This window comes from Neltuma alba, unplaced genomic scaffold, assembly GCF_004799145.2.
Source record: "Neltuma alba isolate B1F8T4 unplaced genomic scaffold, ASM479914v2 tig00012400_pilon, whole genome shotgun sequence".
NCBI lineage: Eukaryota > Viridiplantae > Streptophyta > Magnoliopsida > Fabales > Fabaceae > Neltuma > Neltuma alba.
Window position 1 is genome coordinate 74,498 of NW_021636893.1, and position 15,498 is coordinate 89,995.

The window sequence follows — 15,498 nt, forward strand, 5'->3', positions numbered from 1 at the left end:
TACCTGTATCCGCTTCGCATATGAGTGCAAGACTGAAATCTCAAGCCTAAAGGTGGCACTTGGCATATACACAAAATTGCAAGATAGGAAGAGAGAAACGCCAATGATTTTGATACGATGCACCAACTTAAACATGGATGTCATTGTATTCAGACTATAACCCAAAAATAGAAAACAGAGAACCAGTGCTTATTTTGGAACAACTTAAAAATAAACTTTTAAATCGTGATTTACAGAATACAAAATAAGTATGTGAGAGAAATTTTGTCTTAACTTACATAAAATGTGCTTATAAGCACTTTTCAACGTGATTCCAAACAGGCTCCCAAGTCCCAGTTGATTTTTTTTTTTAATTACAGAAAATTTAGGTGAGTTGGGTCCCGAGGACTCACCAAGGTCAGGACATGCCTCCACGTTCAAAGAGCGTTTACAGAGGTACTTATAGATCACCTGCCAACAAGGTCCTCACATTAGTAACGGACTCGAACTCACGACCTTGTAAGTTATGAGCCGACTCCTTACCAACTACACCAACCCTTGTTAGTAATTGATATTTGTCTCTGCCCGTTTTAAAAAGCTTCTTATTCACATATTTGGGCAGCGGGCTAGGTTTACTGCCACGACTGGGCTTCCACAGATTTAGGTGAAGACCACACGCTACCAAGAGCTTGAATTTTTATGGGATTAACTTGTAGTTCTAAGTTTTAACCAATCAATTTCATACACTTCACAAATTATAAATAGTCAAAGGTTCATGATTCTGACTACATTATTTAGTCTAAGCACAGGTATCCTTCTATTGAAAGTACTTTTGTGTAGAGCACTATCAGGTGCTAAATGAGGACTCCTCTCCCAATATAGAGTCAAATTAATTCGCCACATTATAAGAAAGTAGTCCTTTCTATCAAACCCAATCCTTATTAGTTTCTGCTACATTTTTTAACTTAAAATATCAAACTTAAGATGGGAATCATATATGCGTGTGGGAGGGGAAGGATAAGGGGCCCCCCCAACCCCTCCAAGTCCTTCTCTCAAGTCTTATCTCGAAAACCCACAAGAGAACATAAGCATGCCACATTTATGACACCCTGCTTCGCATTCATGGATGTGGAAATAATAGACCGATTTGAATGTGGTCAAAAGTCAAGATTAATGAAAAGTATGAAGAGCGAAGGAAGTGAGGTTGAGAGGATGAATGGACTCAGCTTAAGTGTGAAGCTGATTGATGACACTCTCCCAGGACAACGAAAACTCAACAGAAGCATCGCTCACCATCATGGGCAGGACTTATTTGGATTGTTCTTTTTTCCCACTGACATGGACGTTGCTACATTGTCCCTATGTTGGTATGAGAAAAATGGGGTGGAAAAATTTTTAATAAGTTCAGATTAAAAAATTGAAGAAATAAGATTTTAAAATTTTAATAAAGAAGAAATATAAGATAAAAGAGTGATTAAAAATTAATCAAAAGTTTTTAACTCTACTTTTTCAGTTTTTCAAATCGAGCTCGTTAAAATTTTTCCCCCCTCTATCTTTCCATCTATATCTCTCATACCAAATGATCCTTTTTATGTTCCCAGGCATTTCTATGCTTCCTATGTATCTTTCACTTATATTTCTTTTGTTATGTACATGTGTACTTTACATGTTAGTTAATGAAATGGATAGAGAAATATGGACTCAAGATGATCTCACTACTTTTTTACATCCCATGATTTTATCTTTTTTAAACCACTTCATACATTAACTATGAGAGAGAAAAATTTATGTGAGCTGAGTATTGGAGTTTACTAAAATCAAGGCATGTGTTCAAATTCAAAAAAACACTTACAAACCACTTGTTAACAACGTTGTCTTTGTACCAGCAAGTGATCAGAATCAATATGAATGTGAAAATGAGCAGCGAGAATCGGGATGTGTTCGGATGCTTGGTTAGTCACGAGACGATTGAATGGACCGCATTGAGTGGGCGCGTGTTGTCACACCAAAACAAATGCTTCTATTCAATGCCACTCTTACCCTTTTCACCCTAACCCCAAATTTCTTTCATGAGAAATCAAATCATAGTTTCAGAAGTGTTTTATGGTTTATGAAGTAAATATGTGGAGGAATTTGTCTCATTTGACAGAAAAGTGCTTCTGAAATCATGATTTGAAAGTTGTCAAACACCCCTGAGAGAAAGTTTGGATAGTCTAGAATCATTTTCAGAAACACTTTTCTGTAAATCTAGACAAACTCCTCCACATATTTACTTTGTATATTGTAAAAGTATTTTTAAAATCATGATTTTGTTTTTACTAAACATTTCTAAGTGGCATCTCAGAGGAATTTTGAAAAACCAGGCACTGTCCTTTTTTTTTTTTTGGCTACGGGATTATTGTTTCTCGCACATAAAATTAAGAGGATACTTTCAAAAATTTCTTATAAACAAATAGGACGAAATATTAAATAATATCTAGTACCAAATTTCGATGCTACGAAAGTAGTAGTTGAAATCGTGTGGTCCTGAATAGAGATTCCCCTGGTGAGGCTGCGTTACAGTTACATTTGCAAATGAATAATGTCAATATATACATCAACCCACTTGGACAAGTTTTGGCATGCATTATAAAAAGCTTTTAAAAAAAATAAGGATTGCTTATGTATAAATAATAGAGTTTATTATAATAAATTTATTATATATATATTGATTGTGCATTAATTGAGAAGGCCATATCAGTTCTTCTGTATAACATTAATTTGTGCATGTGTTGACTTAATCGGAACAATTATGTTATACAATGTCAGATATTGTAGAGATTTATTACTTAGTGATTTTTAAAATTTTATGAAATTCTTATTGATACATGTTCTAAAAATAATTTATTATTTATTTTTTAAAATTTTTTGGTATCTCGGTGTATTTTTTTCATATAATATTTTCTCTCATGCATTACATCGGATTATTTGCATAAGCTGCTTCTCAAAATAATGAGAAGGCTCCTTTTGTTCTTAAGATCGGTTGAAGTTGTAACTGAGATCCAACTCATAATCTTCGTTCATGAAAATTAAAAAGAAAAAAGAAAGAAAAACTATTGTATCAAAAGAGTTTAAGATCATTGAAGTTGGAGTTACATTTAAACGAAGGATTATATTATATGCAAAGGCTTACTAATATTAGTGTCTGCACTCGAGAGGGCTAAAAAAAAAAAAAATCCAGTCCGAGCGTCGACAACGAATTAAAGGCTCAGTAATTAAATCGGGGAATATCAAAAGAAGAGCAAATCATCAGGTTGCCTTCTCTAATCTTATTTATAAACATTTGTATTTCACAACTTAACCTGTATTAACTATTTTTCAAAATATAATAAATTTTTATTTTTATTCCAATTTAATATATACATTTTTAAAAAATAATTATCTATATTATGATAAATAAATGATAAAATAATATATTTATACTAAAAATTTAATAAGATAACTTATAAATAGTATCAAGACAATTTTTTTTTGCTGTTTTATAAATAAGACAGGAAACTCAATTGAGGATGAAAAGAAATTTGACGTGAATAAAAATAAATAAATAAAAGAAGAGGACAGGTACTGAGTAGATTGTTCGGGGAACGACAAGTGTCAATCGAGGTGGGGGGTCCAGACAGGAAAAGTTGAATATTATAAGATTGATGTCATTGATATTTTATGTGCACCCTCACATGTTGTCCATATCATCCATCTCGAATAGGGCAACAAGAAAACACTGCCATGGATCCTCTTAACACGTTTTTAGTTTTACTATGTTAATTAACAAACACAATTCCTATAAAACATGTGAAACTTGTATGCACACACTGCTACATTCAGTTTACAGAGTGGGTCTCTACTAATGTTTTTATACCAAAAAAAAAAAAGTTAAGATGAGATGGTTCTCAAGACTCGTTCAAGTCATAATACATTTTCAGATTATAAAAATATTTACAGAGATACTTACAAATCACGTGTTAATAAAGTCTTCATATCGATAACAGAATTTGAACTTATGACCATGTAGATCATGAGTCAATTCTTTACAAATTAGATCAACTCTTATCAACGGGTCTATATTAGGTTAAAAAAAAAATCATCGATAATACTTCATTGTCATTTGTTACTCATGATTTGAATTTTTATTTGTTTCATTCTAGATTTTAAGATATATACCTTCTGGTTCATAATATAAGACGTTTGTTAGAAGAAAACTGTATGTGACGTAAAATATAAAATGTTGTCAAAATAATTTATGTGATTTTTTCATTTTCACTCCCATTAAATATCGGAGAGAGAAAAATAGATGAGATATAATAAAAGTATAACATTAAAAATAATTTTATCATTTTAGGGGCAAAATATGAAAATTTTATCATTCTAGAATAGTGACTAAACTTCTAATTCTTAGCATGTGAGAAAAACTAACCAATTTTTTATATTATAGACCAGAAAGAGTAATAATAAACTACGAATTAAAAGTAGTTCTTATATAATTCTCAAATTTTGCCTTTATTTTGTTTCTGGTCCATGTGTTCTTGTGAGGGCAAAGTAACGAAACAAGTATCATCCAGTTTAGTAAAACAATTTAAAATGTAATCTCATAAAATTGTCGATGTATCAATTGAATAGATAAATCATGGCAAAAAAAAATTGAAGAGATGAAATTAAAGACTCGATATCTTATAAGTTAAAAAAATATCAAAAGCTCCTTCCTAACACCTCTGCGGTAAGTATGATCTTATGTTTTTATTATAAGTCGTTTCCACAAAAAGTGAATATGTTCAAAAATACAAGTTACCTAGCATTGTGTAAGGCCATTAGGGTGCTATTTCAACTTTAATTAATGTTTAATTATTAATTCTGTCCCTGTAACTAACATACTGCTCCGGTCCTTATACTGGTATGTATAAGAATCTTATATCTAGGACCGAAAAAATAATACTCCTCCAGTCCTTAATGTAAGACCCATTTAACTAATTTGATTAGATTAAGGAAGTTATGTAAGTTAGTTAGTTATAAGAAATGTGACACATTTTTCCTAAAATACTATAATTATCTTTTTTTATACCCCATCTTCCTCTTCTACTTGATTATGATTGAGGGAGTATCTATAGGGGTAATTTAGAGAAAATTGATAAATATAAAAACGAGTCTTATATCTAGGACCAAAACCAACATAACAATTAGTTTTATATTAAGAACCGGAGTATTGTTTTTGTTTAATATATTAAAATGAGCAGGCATGGTGGGGATACGTAGCAGTTAAGCCATGGCGACTCAAAACTCGAAGACTTGGGAATGGTTCGGGATTGGTCCATACTTACCAAATTGACTTTTTTTTTTAACCATCGGATATTTTTGGGAATTCGAGGCATCCTTTGAAAAAAAAGAAGAATCTTTGCTTATTGTTCTTAATTCCCACCTAACTTGGTCTCCCCCCACTTTGACTGTTTGGTCGATGGGAAAATTTTTCTTTATCAGGATTTAAAAAATAGAGTATAGAAACAGACGAATAATTAAAAAGGGGGGAAACGTGAAACATGAAAAAGAAGAGACGACAATAAGGATGACCCAACATTTTTGTGTCCAAATCACCTCAAAAATCAAAAGCTGAATGATTGGAAAGAGTAATCACATGCATGCAGATTTCAAAGTGAGAGATTGAATTTGAAAAAAATTGGTTTAAAAAGTATTTTTTTTTAAAACAAATACTTTCATATAATTCGAATAAAACTTCTCCTATACATTTATCTTGAACACCGTAAAATCATTTTTAAAAAGTGACCCAAACACCTCTAAGTAAATTTGAATATGAGCAGGTACAATTCTTCTTTAACTGCATGTAGCACATTTTTAAGTATGTGCAGATAATTTTAAAATTTTTTTGACACGGCCGCCATTGAAGTATAGTTGCATTTCTTGAAAATGGATTTCACCATGTCATTTTGGCTGATAAAAGTTTTAAAAAGTTATTTTTAACCAAATTTCTGAATGAAATTTTAATGATATGAATTTACTATATATTTTTATGGAACTCAGAATATTTTAAGTCATTTTAAATTTGAAATCAATTTCTGTCAGATTAGGAGTATTAAGACTAAGATTTTCTTAATAAATATGTTTTTTAAGATTTGAATTTGTTTCTCTTTCTTACGAGATTAGAACCACTTATTATTTTAACTAATAATTTATTGATTAATATACATGTGTGCTCAAAATTATTAGCGAAGAACAAAGTTTTGATGGGAAGGCCACTCCCGCAATGGATTGAAATTGTGGCTTGGTAATAGGGTAGCGTACTTGTCAATCACGTGTGGCCACCCTTCATATCATCAATTTTGTCCTTTTCCTCACTATTATATCATGTAATTTTTTTTGTTCTCTTGTATTTATTATTTATTGTTTCTTTCTCTTCAATAATTTTACCCTCCAAACTCATCGGATACCTTTCTATATCAGTATATCCCCTCTTTTTACGCCTTGATACGGCTTCAGCAGTAACTGAGCACTCCCTCCATTACGCAGGGTGTTTTTTAAAAAAAAAAAAATTTCATGTTTTGTGAAAAACAACAGTAACAATGTCACAAAACAAAAAAGTGGGGGAAAATTCAAAAAAGTGAAAATAGGACGTGCATGTTCTTGAACCCTCTGGATTTCCGAGCATAAAAGCCCACTTTTATAAAAGCCAGTTCACTCAAACTGAAGTTTGTTCTTTGTTGGATAAGACAATTTGGGTTTTTCTGGTCTTTTCTTTACACTGTTCAAACTGCGTTCATAGCTTTGCCTTTTTCACAAAGACACTTGCAAATCCAACAAGTTTTCTTCTCATGCGTTAATGTCTTCCTTCCCCATTCCTGTAGTATTTGCCAGGAACAGCCGCGGAGTCATAAAAAATGTCCAGTGGAAGCGAGAAAACGTCGACAAAGCTAAGGACTAAGCTTGCTGTTGCGGTAAAGAGCATTCAATGGAGCTACGGCATTTTCTGGGCATCTTCCTCTACCAAGCAACGGTAGAGAAAAAACCCATCTTGGATTTTTGTGTTTTCTTCACTAACATTCTGATTGCTCAGCTTCAATTTTGCTTGCCTTTGGGTTAAAAGTACTTCTTGCTGAAGGGTTTGGCTGATTTTTGATAATGAGAATCTCAAACATCAACAAAACACTATCTGTCTTCATTCCCATACATAGCTCAGATTCTGAATTGTTAGGGAAGTTTAATGGTTGTAAATCTGATGATGGTAACAGTGATAACAATGTATTGTAAATAGTTGTGGATTTTGCTCATAAACAAACAGTAAGATATCAGATTATGAACTGTCACAGGAGTTAGATTGTCACAGATTTGAGGAAAACGAAAATGACTTTGATCTGGAGCCCGGAAAAGTGACTAATATAAAATATTGTAAATTTGTTCTTTCTGTTGTCGGGAAAGTGAAAAAGTGGTGGCATTTTCGTGATATGAAAAAGAAAAAGATGCTAATGAGAGAGAGGTCATGTGTAATCATAGCAGAAGATATTTTTCTTGACTTTCTCTTTTCCTTTTTCTTGGTGAGATTACCTCTTTGCTTAGCTCGACTAATGTGAATAATGTGATCAACAGAACATTGGAATGGAACGAAGGGTACTACAATGGTGAAATCAAGACAAGGAAGACAGTCCAATCCATGATGGAACTAAAGGCTGATAAAATAAGGTTTCAGAGAAGTGAGCAACTAAGAGAACTCTATCAGTTTCTTCTTGTTGGCGAAACGGATTCGCAGGCTAAAAGGCCTTCTGCTGCATTATCTCCTGAGGATCTCACGGACTTAGAGTGGTACTACTTGGTTTGCATGTCCTTTATGTTCAACCACAGCCAAAGGTGGTCTTCTCTCATTTAGTTGTGTGTCACTTTCTTAGTCTATGTTGTAATTATAATGTTTCTCGTTAGTATTATATCATTGTATCCCATGTTGTCATTTTGTTCACCATAGTGTGTTCTTCTTTCATTGTCACAGTTTGCCTGGAAGAGCACTAGAAAAGGGTGAAACCATCTGGTTATGCAATGCTCAATATGCAGACAGCAAAGTTTTCTCTCGTTCTTTGCTAGCAAAGGTTAGTTTCTTTTCTCTTTCTTCTTCCTTTGCCTTTTTCGGTGATTGATTTCTGAATTAGTCTCTGGACAATGCTTGAATTCTCTAATAAAAACATGACACGTGAGTTCATTTGCAGCTCACTATCATATGATTGACATTTTAAGGTTCCTTCATATGTTGTGCTTTTATTGGAAAATTTGATGCTAAATACCAAATGATTTTTATTTCATTTCACCTTTTTTCTTAGTTATAACTGATGTCATTGCTAGATAATTCTGTTTAGAGAAAACTGACTCTCCTCATCTCTGTCAATTTTATCGTCTGGACATGGGAACCATCTGCCTTATGTAGAGTGCATCAATTCAGGTACAAAAATTTCCTCATAGCTGTCGAAATGGTACTTGTTTTCGTCAGTAGAACAGTAAACAGTTACTAGATTTGGGGTATAGTTGTTTTTTCGAAGATCTTTAGAGTTCAAAACTTCAAGACATAAAGATTCTTAAATTCGATATGGTGGGGGAAAAAATGCTTATTTGTTCACCATTTACTAAAGATTTACTAATAATTTCACCTCCCCTTTCTCCTACCTTATGACGGATAAATATTGATATTAATCTCCCTGCTGTCTTTTGAATCCTCTCAATTGCAGACTGTGGTGTGTTTTCCCTACCTAGGGGGCGTTATCGAGATAGGCACAACTGAGTTAGTAAGTTTTCCATTTTCTTGCGCCCTATTGAAGAAGCTTCCTTTACCTTTTTAATATTAAAAATCCATGAAGATGTGCAGAAATAAGTGGTCAGTACTCGAACTTTATGCCATTTTCCTTTGTGTTTGTAGGTCCCAGAGGACCCTAATCTCATCCAACATGTCAAAACTTGCTTCTTGGAATTCTCAAAGCCTATCTGCTCTGAAAAGCCTTCCTCTCCATTTAACAAAGAAGATGAAGATAAATATCCAACATGCACCAACGTTGATGCTTGGACATCGAATGATTATAACAACGACTTTGGAAAACCGATGTTCCCCTACCAAGGAACTACAAGATAACATTGAAGAGTTTAACATGGATTCTTCTGAGGAGTGTTGTAATGGTTGTGACCATCACTGTCAGGTGGAAGACTCTATGTTTGAGTGCATCAGTGGTGCACAAGATTCCTTGAGTTCTGGGGATTGTATATCTGAGGCACTTGAGAAGCAAGCCAAGGAAGCTACAAATGCAGATCAAGGTCAGTTAAGACTAACAGAACTTCATGACTGCAATCACTCAAAACTTAGTTCCTTGGGTATTGGAATCGTTGAAGACGTGCACTACACAAGGACTCTCAGTGCTCTTTTGGGAAACTCTATGATGTTTAAAGGACATTCACACACTAGGAACTCGAATTGGAGGTCGAGTTTTGCACCATGGAATAATGGGAGAGCTGCTGAGAGGGCGAGGCAACAGTTAGACCAGAGCATGTTGAAGAAGATTTTGTTCACTGTCCCTTTGATGCATAACAGATTCTTCTCTTCCAGGTCACCAAAACAACGTGATATAACAGAATTTCACAGAAAAATGGACAGTGATGATCATTGTGTGGGGAAGTCTTTATCTGATGAAAGAAGAGAAAGTGAAAACTATCAGGTTCTCAAATCTATGGTCCCTTCTATAGACGAGGTATTTACGTGTCATCTTAGAAGGATCATGTCACCACATGATTTGAGTGAAATTTTCATGTTTGTTTGTGTCATTGGATGAACTTTCGTGTTTAAGTCAGAACATCCTTAAGAATGGTTTCTATGTTTAACAGCTTTAGGCTTAGTTTTCTAAGTCATGGAAGTCCTTCTTAAGTCTTAAGAATATGAAAGTTTGTAGGTAGAGATTTCAAGACCACTGAAACAGCTTTTCTTCAATTTGCTTTTGCCTTGTGTTTGGTCAGGCTTAGTTTTTATATCTCTTGAACCATTTTCCTGTGAATGTTGATGATGAACTTGCAATCATATGCAGGTGGACAAGATTTCTATCCTCAATGACACGATCAAATACATGAAAGAGCTTGAAGCAAAAGTGGAAGAACTAGAATCTTGCATGGACATTGCAGATTCTGAAACCACAATGAGAAGCTCAGTAGTTATGGAGCAGACATCAGATAACTGTGACATCAGAAAAGTTTTCAAAGCAAGGAAACCTCAGACGAACAAGAGGAAAGCTTGTAACATTGATGAATCCGGCGCAGACTTAAACAGCATAATCATTAAAGAAGGTAAATCATGGGACGTAAAAGTGGACATAAAGGAGAAGGAGGTTGTGATTGAGATGAAATGTCCTTATAGGGAGTTCATATTGCTTGAAATCATGGATGCTATAAGCAACGTGCATTTAGAAGCTCACACAGTTCAATCTTCAACAGTTGATGGATTTCTCGTACTGACACTTAAATCTAAGGTTTGTCTCATCCTTAATTCCTTAAATCTTCATACACAGATACACATATTTCTTGTTTTCACTATCAGTATGGTCCTAACGTGGAATAAAATGCTATTCAACGGAGTTAGTTTACGCAATCTACATTGCATACATAATTTTTGGTGTTCCCGGAAGCTCTTGCTTCTGCTATAGAGTAACTTTATTGGAGAACCAAACAGTAAACATAATTCAAATTTTATACTCAATGTAGTAGTAAAGTTTGATATCTTTACTGCTTTATTTCAGTTTCGAGGAGCGGCCATTGCACCAACGAGGATGATCTATGAAACACTATGGAAAGTCTGTGACAAAACTTGAGCTTTTTGTTTGGATTTTATTGGCGGTAGTAAGACTTTGGCAAATTAATTTCAGCCATACTGTTTTTAACATCTCAATCAGTTTTGTAATTTGACATGCTTGGCATGATTTGTTCTTTTCTACATAAAAGTTCACTGCAGGATTAAGGCCAAATCTTTAATTTCAGCCATACTGTTTTTAACATCTCAATCAGTTTTGTAATTTGACATGCCTTGGCATGATTTGTTCTTTTCTACATAAAAGTGTTCACTGCAGGATTAAGGCCAAGATATTGCTTGAAAAAGTTACATAGTACTCCTTCAGTTTTTAATATAGGATCTAATTGTTAAGTTAATTTTGATTCTAAATATAAGACCTATTTTTTATATTATCAATTTTTTTAAAATTATCCATATGGATACTACCTCAACTATAATCAAATAAGTTAGGGAGGAAGAATATTAAGAAAGATGATTATAGTATTTTAGAAAAAACGTCATATTTCTTATAATTAAATAACTTATATAATTTTTTTAATCTAATCAAATTAGTTAAATAAATTTTATATTAAGGATATTAGGAACAGATGCAAGTATGATTTATAATTTGCAACTTGTTTGATTGAAGTATGATTAATGCAGATCAGCCTGCATGAAGAATACGGTGATCATTTGGTATTTACGTAAGTTAATTCTCATCATTATTAGATCCTTTTACGCGTGAAATTTATCCCTTATTGGCAGTTACTTTGCGCTGATTTTAGTTCATCATTATTTTATGTGTTACCGTATGAAGTCTCATTGGCCTGAAGTCATTACAGTGAAGTTTATATTTTAGTCCTGTGCATGCTGGCCTTTTTTTTCCAATTTTTTTGGGAATTGTAAACTAAATGCATAATGAGAAGGAGTATTTTGATTATGGCTGGAATAATCTAAACCGTATATGAAAATAAATAAAAAGCATGCTAACAACCATATCTTTGTACCCTTATTTAAAAAAAAAAATGCAATGGGAACTTTATATTTTAAGTTAGAATAACTCCTTCCATGTGCTAATTTTTTAAACAATAAAGATAACGAGATATAGAAAGTAATATAAAAAAAAGCCGAAAATTCAATGCCAACATGTGAATGGTGACAATAACTCTAATTTTATAATATAAATTAATGTATTGATTTGTTGAGGTTCATGATTTATTAAAACTTGATGAAAAAAATCACTAATAATTAAAATTCATGTATTTAATAATATTATAATTAAATAATTAGATATATACATCCGGTCTTAAATTTAAGATCTAATTTGTAATTACAAGCTAGATCTTATATTTAGGACCAAAAGTAATATGCGTATCACATACTAGTTGAAGATTTGATGGTTAGATAATAAAAAAATGCTGCCCCCTCTTATTCTAAATGTAAACATTAGTTGAGGGTTTATTTTAATTCTACGTGTAAAATTTATTAATTTATTTTATCTTTGGTATTTATTATTTTTTTTCAAATTATTTTATTAATACTCTCTCAACAACAATGAAACACAACAATAATTCAAATGCAATCATACATGTATTTTAGAAAAACCTATAAATAATTTTGTAAGAAACCTAACCTGCCAAATTTTATTAATATATGTAAATTAATTAATTTGTCTTTACATTTAGAATTAGAAGAAGGGATATTTTATTTCACTCAGAAGAAAATAAAAGCATTCATACAGAACGGTTACATCGACGACAAAATGCCAAATTATGAATGAAACAAATCATTAATCATAATCATAATCATTGTCATTGCCTAGTTGATGCTTTTTCTAAACAAAAGCATGTTAAATAAGCTCATGCGAGGATGACATATTGGCTCATAACATATTAACATTAGGGTGATCAATATTTGTAACCAGCTCAGGTCTTAAAAAGCAGTCTTTAACAAGATCAGATCTTAAAATTTTAGTTCTTGACGGAATAATTTTAATTCAAATATAAATTTATAAGTTTCAAATTTGATTTCTTTTTATTTAAATAAATAACATTGCACAGACGGAACATATATTATGGGTGTGTTTGGGTGACACCCCAAACCATGGTTTGGGGTGTCAATCACCCAAACACCCCCTCTAAAAAACCAAAACCATAGTTTTGGAAAAAAGCAAAATTTTTTGCTTTTGGAGAAAAAAGGGAGAGAGAGTGTGAGAGCCTATATGATATGTATCTTGTTATTTTTTTTTATAAACATATTTTTTGATAAACATATTTAATCTTATATTTTATAAATATATATACACATTAATTATTTATTAATTATATATTCTTATGTATTATTAATTATGTTGGTAAAAAAAATATATTATTAACAATTTTATTCCTTCAAATTAAAAATATATCATAAAATCTATTTTTTCTGTAATTATCATATTAACTTATGTTTTTTTTAGTAATTTGTATATATAAAAAGTGCTTCTGATAACAACTATCCAAACACTCTCACTTCTCAGAATCACTTTTTTACAAAATCTATTCTTCACAGAATCTATTCTACCCAGAATCACTTTTCCAAACCACGGTTTGGTTTCATCCAAACACACCCTATAAAAGGTTTTGAAAAATCATTTATAAACTATAATAAATTTTTTTTTTAAAGGAAGTTCAACCGACTCTGTATAAATCCAGCTAAAAGTTGGGTAGACATTTGCAAAAGTAAACATAATATTATAATAGACAGTGTGTAAGCATTAAATTAAGGTTCGTCATTGCTATCTTTTTTTTTGGGCCTGTCATTGCTATCTCGATAGTAGTTTTTCTTCCCATGGGCAATGGAGGCGATCTGACCAAACATCCAACTGTAGAAGACTGCATAATTGTCGGCTATTCATTTTTCTAAAGACAAATAAATAGTAGTCGTACTAATAATAATAATAATAAAATATTTAGGTAATTATACTACATTTGTCAATACTAATTACTACCTCCGGTCCTAATTATAAGAGTTAGTTGACTAATTTGAGGAGATTAAGAAAAAAAGTTAAGTTAGTTATTTGTAATAAATAGGTGGTATCTTTTCTAAAATATCCTTACTAATTAAGTGTATTGGTTAGAAGGACTATCTTAAAAAAAAATACATAAATATGAGAGACAAAATGGATTAAAGACTTATATTTAGGATTAAAATAAAAGTCAAATAAAGTTTTATATTAAGCACAGGAGAGGTAGTGGTTGCATTTTTCAAGAATCACTGTTATTGAGCAATCTCTTAATAATCCCATTTTCACATTTTTTATCAAAAAAATTTGACGCGCACCGCCCAGATTGAAAGGTCAGGTAAAAAGGATCAAAACAAACCTTCCGGAAAATTCATGTAAAAAAAGATCGGGTATAAAAAATTGTATGATTTTTTGACCAGAAAACATTGTATGATTTATAGATTAGCATAGTGCAATAGTTTATCTCATCGGCTTCATGCACACTCTTCAACCCCAGGAAGGTTCTAGCTCTTACCTTTACAATTCAGCTTGGATGCTTGACTTTAGGGCATTTAAATTCATCATTATTTACTTTTCAGGTCAAAACACACTAAGACACACAAAAATTGACATTATTATAAAGATAAGCTCAGTAGCAAGCATATATTTTCATTTGTATCATCCATAAGAATGATGACTTTGAATTGATTTTTGATATTTTTTATAGTCTTGCTGCATCAGTACTTAGTAGACCCAGCCAATTTGAGGTTGGATACTAGTACGCTGATAGATATGTCTGATTGACAGATGTTTATGATATACTCACATATCTAATTTATGATTCACTTCGTTTACTCAATACTTTTCAATGAGTTTACATGTGAACATATTTAAAAGCACAAAATATGTCCAAAACGAAAGCCCAACTAAAATTCATACCATTTAAACCTTGTAATTTCAGTTGATTAAGGGGGTGTTTGGATGAAAACTAACTCATAATTTTAAAAGTAATTTTACAGTATAAGAAGTAAATATGTACAAGAGGTTGTCTTAATTTGCAAAAAAAAGTGTTTTTTAAGAGCACTTTTGAGGTATTCCACACACGTCCTAAATATCATCTCAAGATAAAAATTTCAATGAAGGCTAGAAATTATATATATATATGGATAAAACACATAATTAAAGTTTTTTCATAATTGAATATATGTGTCTATTTTAACAAACGAAACCTAATGGCCACTTAAGGGTTGAGCCTTGATCCCAGCAAAATCTGCAACAGTGAAACCTACTTTTTCAAACCTTCCCTTCTCATTATTCTCTCTGAATTTCAAATACTCCGAGCACACAAATGGCTTGTATAACCTCTTGCATCCCTCTCCAACCACTTCATCTGGTGCCACAACGACCTTCTCATCCTCAAAGCACCAGAAGAAAGCCAGAGAAAACCTATTCACAGGCTGTTTAGAACCACCCTATGCTCAGAAGATCTTAACTTCTCATTGCTCCAAGCTTGAAGCATATCCCCTATGTTCACCACAAGTGTGCCTTCTGAAGGGTCTATGTCTACCCAATTTCCCTCCTTTGATCTCACCTGGAGCCCTCCTATGTCATCTTGGTATTATAATATAAGTGATACAGCTCATATCTGTGTGCTTTCCAAGTCCTTCAAATTCTTCCGTGGTTTCTGGAGCAGAGTAGTTTTTATCCGTAGGTAGCCATGGCA

The 15,498-nt window shown here is 32.4% G+C and overlaps 1 protein-coding gene and 1 pseudogene across 1 annotated transcript; one reads left to right on the forward strand and one right to left on the reverse strand.

The window, feature by feature from the left end:
- The first annotated feature begins 6,896 nt into the window (after positions 1-6,896).
- Positions 6,897-10,859, forward strand: LOC114726693 (transcription factor MYC1). Its single transcript, XM_028913368.1, is given in 9 exon segments — positions 6,897-7,012; positions 7,603-7,860; positions 7,997-8,093; positions 8,426-8,440; positions 8,724-8,780; positions 8,912-9,122; positions 9,124-9,731; positions 10,062-10,499; positions 10,767-10,859. Coding segments are annotated over 9 exon segments (1,872 nt in total). The 3' UTR covers positions 10,839-10,859.
- A 4,085-nt stretch (positions 10,860-14,944) lies between these two features.
- Positions 14,945-15,495, reverse strand: LOC114726700 (gibberellin 20-oxidase-like protein; annotated as a pseudogene).
- Between the last annotated feature and the right edge of the window lie 3 nt (positions 15,496-15,498).